Source organism: Eretmochelys imbricata, chromosome 27 (assembly GCF_965152235.1).
Source record: "Eretmochelys imbricata isolate rEreImb1 chromosome 27, rEreImb1.hap1, whole genome shotgun sequence".
Classification (NCBI taxonomy): Eukaryota; Metazoa; Chordata; order Testudines; family Cheloniidae; genus Eretmochelys; species Eretmochelys imbricata.
The window spans coordinates 6083731-6092512 of NC_135598.1; the positions used below are offsets into that span (position 1 = coordinate 6083731).

General features: G+C 52.6%; 1 protein-coding gene across 1 annotated transcript; it reads right to left on the reverse strand.

The window, feature by feature from the left end:
- Positions 1–8212: 8212 nt before the first annotated feature.
- On the reverse strand, positions 8213–8548 carry RPRML (reprimo like). Its single transcript, XM_077806001.1, has one exon. The coding sequence runs from the start codon at positions 8546–8548 to the stop codon at positions 8213–8215; it is 336 nt and encodes a 111-aa protein (XP_077662127.1).
- Positions 8549–8782: the final 234 nt, after the last annotated feature.

The window sequence follows — 8782 nt, forward strand, 5'->3', positions numbered from 1 at the left end:
CAGAGCCGGGAATAGAAACCATGGTGGGCCTGGTTCTCTGCTGCCCTGCACCTGGTGTCCTTGTTTATGCCAGGGCAAGGCGGGGGTAAAACACTGCCAGGCTGGAGTGGGGCACGTCACAAAGGCCATGGAATCCCTGAGGGCCACTGCAGAGGGGCAGATGCCCTGAGGCATAAATACACCCCAGCCACACATCCTCCTGCCCCAGACATCTCCCCTTGCTCCTCCTGCCCCAGAACACTGCCTGCACCAGGGATGGGCTGCTGCAGAGGACCCCTGGGCCAGGGGGAGGGAGGGGGCTCTCTCTCACGGGGGAGGGGCATACAAGCGGCACTACCAGCCCTTTGCACCAGGGTGACTTTGAATGGGGCCTGGGAACCCAGTGCTCAGACCTCCAGCTGCAGCCTCGCACAGGGGATCACTGCAGAGAGCTGTGCTGGTCCGCTCCCACCCCCCACCTTGAAGCTCTTTATGTTCCCCTCAGGGTCACCCAGGGAGAGCTCACCCTAATGCAGAGCCCTCCGGCCCCCCTTGGCTTTGGGGCTACAGTGGGGATCAGGTCAGATAAAGGCCTGGATGAGTCTGTATACTAAGGAATGGCCCATGAGACTAACCCGCATTGCCAGGCTAGCCGCCTGGGGTCACTGCTCCTTCCTGCAGCTCAGGGGAGAGGCAACCCGTCCCTGCCAGTTACCCGTCCCGCCAATCCGCTGTCCCCCGCGGTTCCTGCAGCCAAGCTCCTTTTCCAAAAATAGCTCTCCTGGAAAGGGGGTGATTAATCTTTCATTGTCAACCTCGCTCGTGCTGAGCCGGGGCTTTGTCTGTCTGTGTCTTAAATCTGCCACAAGCAAAACAAGACCGCAGGGGTCCCCCGGTGCCAGTCGCATGCCATGGGACCTCACGGGGGGGATCAATAATTAAAGGCCAAAGAGAAGGGAGAGCACAGAGGTCAGGCAGACAACCTGCACGCCCCTAAAGCCTAGAGGTTCTTGAGCAGGGGGGCTGTCACCTGCCCTCCCCATGCAGCACACACAGCCCCACATGTGGAGCCAAGCAGTGGTATCCATTTCACAGTCCTATCATGGAGCCTCTAGGATGTAGGGATGAGACTCTGGGGTGACTGGTGTACTGCAAACTGTATGAAGCTGTCCCTTTAAATTTCAGGGGGTTTCTCCTAGTCCTGCTTGCAGGCCAGGGGGCTCTGTAAGGAAGAGTACAATCTGGGCCTTGCAGCAGTCAGTCTGCAGAGAGCCAGCCTAGAGCTGTGGGGTGGGGTGAGCTGTGCTGTTCTGTTTCAGCGAGCAGCCTGCTTTGTCTCTCTCTGTTCTAGGGTCCTTGGGTGTTGTCGTTCTGGATTCTAAGAAGCAGCATCAAGTTACACTGCAACCAAGCAGCAAGAGGATTTGTGTTTTTATCTACCCTCTCTGTTTGTATGCTGTGAACCATACCGCTTCCCTTCCCCTTGCGGGCTGATGGGAGTGGAGTTTAGCCAGGCCAGGATTTAAGGAGACCTGGTGTGGTGACGTGAGGCTGCCCAGGCTGGGAGCCAGAGAGAACCACAGGGTTACACAGCCTCCGTAAAGAATCTTCTTGTCTCTGTGTAACAGGGTTCATCTCCTCTCTGCCAAGAGCCACGCTGCGGACAGTAGCCCTGATTGACCCCTAGCCAGGACTTGCTAGGAGCTGAGGGAGAAAAGCAAATTAGCAATCTCAGCCATGAGACAACGCCCATACTGGACTCTAACACCCCTGCTACGAGCGGGCGTGAATCATCACCATTCAATCACACTCACCAGGCTGGCAGCTGGGAGCGTCACACAATCCCTCCGTTGTGTCCAAAGTGACAACTTCCAGCTGCCCGGCTCATCTGCCGACCTCGCTCCAACGAGTTTATGGCCCTTATGTCTGGCTCCAGCATGCATGGCTCTGAGCTCTCCCCTACCAGCTCTTGGGATTTCAGGGCCCCGATCCTGTGAGATGCTGAGCGCCCATTGATTTCAATGCTCAGCGCTTCCCAGGATCAGGCAGGATGTTTGTGACAAGCCAAGAGGCACCAGCGATGATGAGAGCAGGCTAGCAGAAGCTTTGTCCTGACACTAACACATGTGCTCTGGGCATGACCTCTTGAGTCTCTGTGGATTTAATACACCCCAGAGTCTAGCAGGCCAGGAATGGGATCTGCTGCCACTGTGATATCTGGACAGATGAGAAAACTCAGGCCGAATCCTCGTCCCAGGGGAGTCACCAGAAAAACTCCTACTGATGCCAACAGGGGCAGGACTGGACGGACCTTCAGACAACAGCAGATAGGGAGTCACCTGGAAGGTCCCATCTTCGTTTTATTTATGACGCCATTGGAGAGGAAGGGCTGTCATATGGCTCAGCCCTCAGCCCTGCCACTTGCTCCTTGTGCAACTTCGGGCAAGTCCCTTAGAGTGAAGTCAATGGCAAAGCTCCCATTGACTTGAAGGGGGCCCGGATTTCACCCCTTGGCTCTGAGGGCTTCAGTTACCTGCCTGTGAAATGAAGACAGAAATGCTCTCTGTGCCCCCTCTTACCCTGGGTCTGTCTAGACCAGGGGTGGGCAAACTTTTTGGCCTGAGGGCCACATCTGGGTGCGAAACTCTATGGAAGGCCGGGTAAGGAAGGCTGTGCCTCCCCAAACAGCCTGGCCCCCACCCCCTATCTGCCCCCTCCCACTTCCTGCCCCCTGACTGCCCCCCTCAGAACTCCCGACCCATCCAACCCCCCCTGCTCCTTGTCCCCTGACCACCCCCTCCCGGGACCCCTGCCCCTAACCAACCCCCAGGACCCCACCCCCTATCTAACCCTCCCTGTTCCCCCCCACCCCTCCCAGAACCTCTGCCCTATCCGACCGCCCCCCAACCTCCATCCAACCAACCTCCCCTTGCTCCCTGTCCCCTGATGGCCCTCCGGGACCCCCCTGCCCCTTGTACGACCCCCGGTCCAGCCCCTTACCATGCCTCTCAGAGCAGCATATCTGGCAGCCGTGCTGCCCGGCTGGAGCCAGACACACTGCCGCGCTGCCCTGCAGGAGGGTACAGCCCTGCCACCCAGAGCACTGGCAGCAGGGCGGCATGGCTGCGGGGGAGGGGGAACAGCAGGTGAGGGGCCGGACTAGCCTCCATGGCCAGGAGCGCAGGGGCCAGGCAGGACGGTCTCATAAGCCGTAGTTTGCCCACCTCTGGTCTAGACTGTGAACTCTTTGAGGCAGCGACGGTATTTTACACGTGTATGTACAGCGCCTTGCACAGTGAGGCCCCGATCTCATGTGGAGCCTCTGGACACCCCCATAGTACTGCTGCTAACAGCCAGTTTATACGACTGTTCATTACCATCATTCTTATCTGTCTGTTATTCTCCATTTTGTCTCCCAGCTCGCAGAGCTTCCTGGTTTATTGGTTTACAGGAGTGTGACGAAGCAGGACTGTTCTTAATGTTTCCTCTGAATATTCTGGGGGTGCCTCAGTTTCCCCTATGCAGTTCTTAAGTATCTAGGGGGTGGAGTAAGGGTGTATGATCGTTGCAGAGCCTTAGCGGGCAGGTGTGTGCAGGGGTCTGGACACAGAGAATGGCCGACACCATGTTTCCTAGCAACTGATGGCCTGAGCCTTCCCCCCTGCAAGGTGAGAGCTAAAGGGTTGGAGAACAAAGGAATCCAGTGACCTCCTGGCCCGGGAAAGGGACAAAGCCCAGAGGAGGAGGGGCTGGAGAGAGTTTCAGTTTGGGGCTAGCTGGGGACAAGGATTGAAGTGCAGACGTGGTTGTCTGGCTCACTGCCCCCCAAAATGGACCCAGCTGAGGGGTCCTGTTCTCTGCTCCGACAAGCTCTGTGTTAGACCAGGTTCCTGTTGTCTAATAAACCTTCTGTTTTACTGGCTGGCTGAGAGTCACGTCTGACTGCGGAGTTGGGGGGCAGGACCCTCTGGCTTCCCCAGGACCCTGCCTGGGCAGACTTGCTGTGGGAAGCACACGGAGGGGCAGAGGATGCTGAATGCTCCGAGGTCAGACCCAGGAAGGTGGATGCCGTGTGAGCTGTGTGTCCTGGAGACAGGCTGCTCACAGAGAGGAGACTGCCCCAGAGTCCTGACTGGCTTCGTAGGGAGCAGTTCCAGAGCATCGCCCGGGGACTCCGTGACAAGGAGCTGTGTTAATCACAATGTGACTAGTGTATCTACCGCACACACAGCCACGGGTGCTCGTCGCGTGCCGGGCATGGGGTTCGGAAAGCTGTCGGAAGCGGCTGAGATACCGTCACTCGGACAGTCACCGCGGCTTGTTTCTGTAGCGAATGCAGCTCAGCAGGGCCCGAAATTCCCCCAGCAGGCTTCTGCCATGCGCAGTCCGTCTCCACTCCCTCCAGCTTCCCAAACAGCCAGTCCTGACTCCAAACTCATACTGATGGACCCACCTATAGTCATCAGGCCTGGCCTACCACGGACGGGCGCCTTAGTGACTGCTTAGGCCTTGGCACCTCTCCCAAGCGGGTACGAAATGCTGCCATGCTCACATGGTAGCGATGGCCAGTCACTTTGCCCTTTGGGACTCATTCTTCCGTGCACCCTGGGTTGAATGTGGAGGGAGTGGGTATAGCCAGGAAGCGTGATCCCCGGGATGGCCTCCTGAAGGTAGAAGGCTGCTTGAACTTGTGCTGGAAAGCAAACAGACCCTCTGCCCCCATGAGAACTGGGGCACACACGTAGCACAGGGCCCTCTTTGCCACCCCGCTCAGGCCCTGCGGCAAGCTGGGCCAGGCTGAACCCAGGGGAGTGTAGTGCACTGACGTAAACCAGTGTCAGTGAGAGCTGAACCGCTGCCCAGCGGGAAGTGTTGGCGCACAGTGCAGGGGGATCAGGCCCAGTGGTGTCCCACAGCCCTGACCCCAGTGTTGGGGAGATCAGGATCTCATCCAGCTTGGGAACTGTCACCGGCTACAGCTGCTAAGGCAATTCTAGTTTCCATTCATCCCCTGTGCAATGAGACCTTGCAAGCTCTCCGGTGCAGGAACAATCCTTCCTGGAGCTTGAGTGTCACTCTGGCTGCTCCTGTGTATAAATAAATAACGTGTAACCACGCTCCCCTACAAACTTCCTGTTAAGCTGCAGGCACATGTCTGGGGTTTCTGTCCTCCTCCCTGCCGGTTAAGAGTTAAAAGGGAATCCCCCTCCCCTCACATATGTTGGAATGCAAACTCAAATCACTGTAACTCTGCAATGCCTTCCTCTATGCAGAGCATCGAAAACATTCCTCGCAGAGCATTGGGTTATTGATGGTTACACACGTGACTCCAACACGTGTGATGAGTGGTCTCCACAGTGACACTTGCTCTTTTCCCGTGCGCTCTCTCCCTGTGCATGATCTGGGCATAGGTGGTTGAAAAACACAGAGACGCGCTTAACCTGGTGTCTAAAGACATTTGGATAATTGGCTGAGATGTACCAGTTTATTTGAGCATAAGCTTTCGTGAGCTACAGCTCACTTTATCGGATGTAGCTCACGAAAGCTTATGCTCAGATAAATTGGTTAGTCTCTAAGGTGCCACAAGTACTCCTTTTCCTTTTGGCTGAGATGTGGAATCATAGGACCCGACCCTTGGGTGTCTGCAGGGTGTCTCAGAAACCTGCCCTCAGCAGAGCACTGGGAATGCTGCCTTCCAGGTGCTGCTTGGCTAATCAGGGATTTGCGGAATGATCTGATGGGTGCCGGGTATCACCAGAAAAAGGCACCAGCACCATCCAGCTAAAAGGGGAATATTTTAGCTCCAGTGAGAAACTAACTAGTTTGTGACAAGTTTCTGACTTCCTCAGGGCATCGCTACGGGTGAGAGTTAAGGTGGTTTAGGGGCCTTATTTGGGAACCGCAACGTCAGCTCAGCATTTCCTGCATTTCTTAATACTAGAGGGGTTTTTAACTCCCACTTCTACCTCAGCACCATCTGTCACCTTCCAGGTGTGAGGCTGATCGATTTTAGCAAAGGGGCCAAAATCCAGTTTAAAATGGAAACCCTATTGCAGCCATAGGGCCCAATCCTGCAAACATGATGCACTTGCTTCACTTCGCTACTAAAAATAGGCCCATGAATACTCACGGTAGGGAAGTGAAGCAGATGCCTACGGGTTTGCAGAATCAGGGCTTTAATATGCATTGGGTTTAATTCTCCATTGCCCAGGACTGTCTGTCTCAGTTACAGATCAGGTGACTCCAGTGTGGAGTTTACTCTGGATTTACACTGGTATAATCGACCTTAATCTTATCCCACTGCTCATTAGCCAGGATCGCATTCCCACCACAAACAATAGACACTGTGGGTGTAATATATTACATTATTCCCTGCCGACGCCCACCAGCACACAGCTGATTTTGGTAGTGCTTTGCACAGATGTAAATGATAATGCAGGATGCAAAGCAGAAGAGTACCTAGCCTTGGGGCCTGATCCTGCATACAACTGAGGCAAATGGGAACCTTTCCATGGATTTCAAGGGGAGAAGGATAAATTCCTACCAGGCCTGATTCGCCTTGCCCTGCACCACATGTAGCCCCTTGCCTCTGTGCACAGCGGCTGTAAAACACTCTCAGATCGTAACAGCAGTGCCTGAGGCTGGATAAAGTGCAATGGGATGAGGCCCCTAGTTGTTAGCTAGTTTCAGTGGGGTGGAGGGGTGTCAGAAGACAGACATCCCCGTTCTTCTGCCATAGTTTCTTGGTCATCACGAACTCATTGCATCCCACAGGCTGGAGAGCAACAGGCTTAGCACTGCGCTAGTCATATTTCACATTAGGGTATTTCACTAATATGCTTTGGAATCCCTGGGGGAAATGTGCTATCAAAGGTCAGCCGTCATAATGATAAGCTGGATTCTGATCTCAGTTACAGCTTGGGTGAATCCAGAGTGGAGTTACTCCAGTTTTACACTGGTGCAACAGATCCTAATTTTACCCCACTCCCCATTAACCGGTATCACATCCCCACCACAAAAGGGAGACAGTAACCAGCATATTTGGAGGCCTACACCCACGCTCCGAGAAATCATTTCACCGTAGTGAAAAGGTCAGGAGTCCTTTTTGTCATCTCTTCCCTTTCACTCACATATCCGGATTTTGACAGCTTTACAAGAATCACAGAGAACGCAGATTTCAACTCAGAATCTTGCTTTGCAAGCTGCCTTTGCCGAACCTTTATGCTTCGGTGCTTGGCAGCGATTTAGCAGCAACCCTGAAAAAACAGTTCCCAGTTAATGTATTAGTCAATGGGACCCAAGACAGTGGTATTTTGAGTTTCAATCGTATTTTTTTAAAATGTGAGTTCAACTGCAAAAGTAAGAGGGGGGTATTTAACCTTCTGGAGCTGTCATTGAAAAAAAATCCACACACACACAAAATAAAGACAACTGCAAAATCATTTGAAACAGTTTTTTGGGTTTTTTTCAACTTTCACTGGTTTTCAAAACTACAGAAAAAAACCCCAAGGATTAAACAATGTCACATTCAAAAAAGGTCCCAGAACAAAACCATGCTTTTGTTTATTTTTCCCTTTTCTTCTTTCAATATAGTGTAAATAAATAATTAAATTTAATTAAATAAAAGAAACTCCCAGTTCATGGACAAGGAGATCTCAGGCATTTAAAAACAACAACAAAAAGAACATGCTTTTCCAATTACAAAATTCTTGATTTACAAAAGGATCCATGCTTGAGGTGCGAAATAGAAACAGACAGGCACATTCATTAGCATGCAGTCCTGGCTTTAAGACTCAAAGAGCACCCCACTTTCCCTGCCCCCACAAACATTTCATTTAATTGGCTTGCACACCACAGTTCACTTTTTTTGCTTTGTTTTGTTTTGTTTTGTTTTAAAAAAAGCCTTAAGAAACGTGTAACAGTATCCAAGGTAACAGCCAAAAAGATTCCAGACCTTCACTTTGTTTTTGCAAGTTTTCATGCAAAACGTAACACATTTCTGCATGCAACATTAGGATGACAATTTTATTATTGTGCTTAACACAGGGCCAGAAAGATGTCTCCGTCCCTTTCACCAGCACGTCTTTCATTCAGCACAGAAGGGTTATTTACCCTGTACACCAGCATGTTGCAACAAATCCGGATTCCACACCCGGCCCCCCATGTGCATGGGATTGCACTTCTCGACCGGAATTCCATACCGTTCACTTGCCTACAGACTCCTGGTATCCTCTCAGTACAGCCCCATGATGGCAGCTCCCACGTCCTTAGACGGTCTGCGGTCCTTGACCAAAAAGTTAATCATGCTCTCCGACTTGATGAGCAAGTTGCAGCCCAAAAAGAAGATCCCGAACACCACAGTCAAGGAGAGGATGCAGAGCACAGCAATCTGGACCACCCGTGTAATGTAGAGGCTCCTCTCATCGGGCAGCAGGACGGAGGACCCACCATCGCTGGCCACCACCGAGCTGGTGCCATTGCAACAACCCATCAAAGTGCCTAGGTCCTGGGTCCTGTTGGAATAAACTCCTTGCTCCATGACAGTCTGGTTGAAAAAGGTCCCATTCATTTTGCTGTTTTAATCCAGAATCTCCACCCAAGGGGAGAGAGAAAAGCCACTTTTGGTTTGGAGCCAAGACAGGGGTTGAGGTAGATTCGTCACTACCTCACTCTCCTCACGGTGAAGCGTCAGGTACTGGAGAAACTTCTTCAAGGCAGCAAGCAACTAGGCAGCCAATTTGCATAGCTGAGAGATGTCTCACTCACTGATTCCTCTGTGCAAGGATATTATAAACATGAGCCC

What these genes read in the sequence shown, in the direction of transcription:
- RPRML (XM_077806001.1), bottom strand. Translation starts at nt 8,548, where the DNA reads ATGAATGGGACCTTTTTCAACCAGACTGTCATGGAGCAAGGAGTTTAT.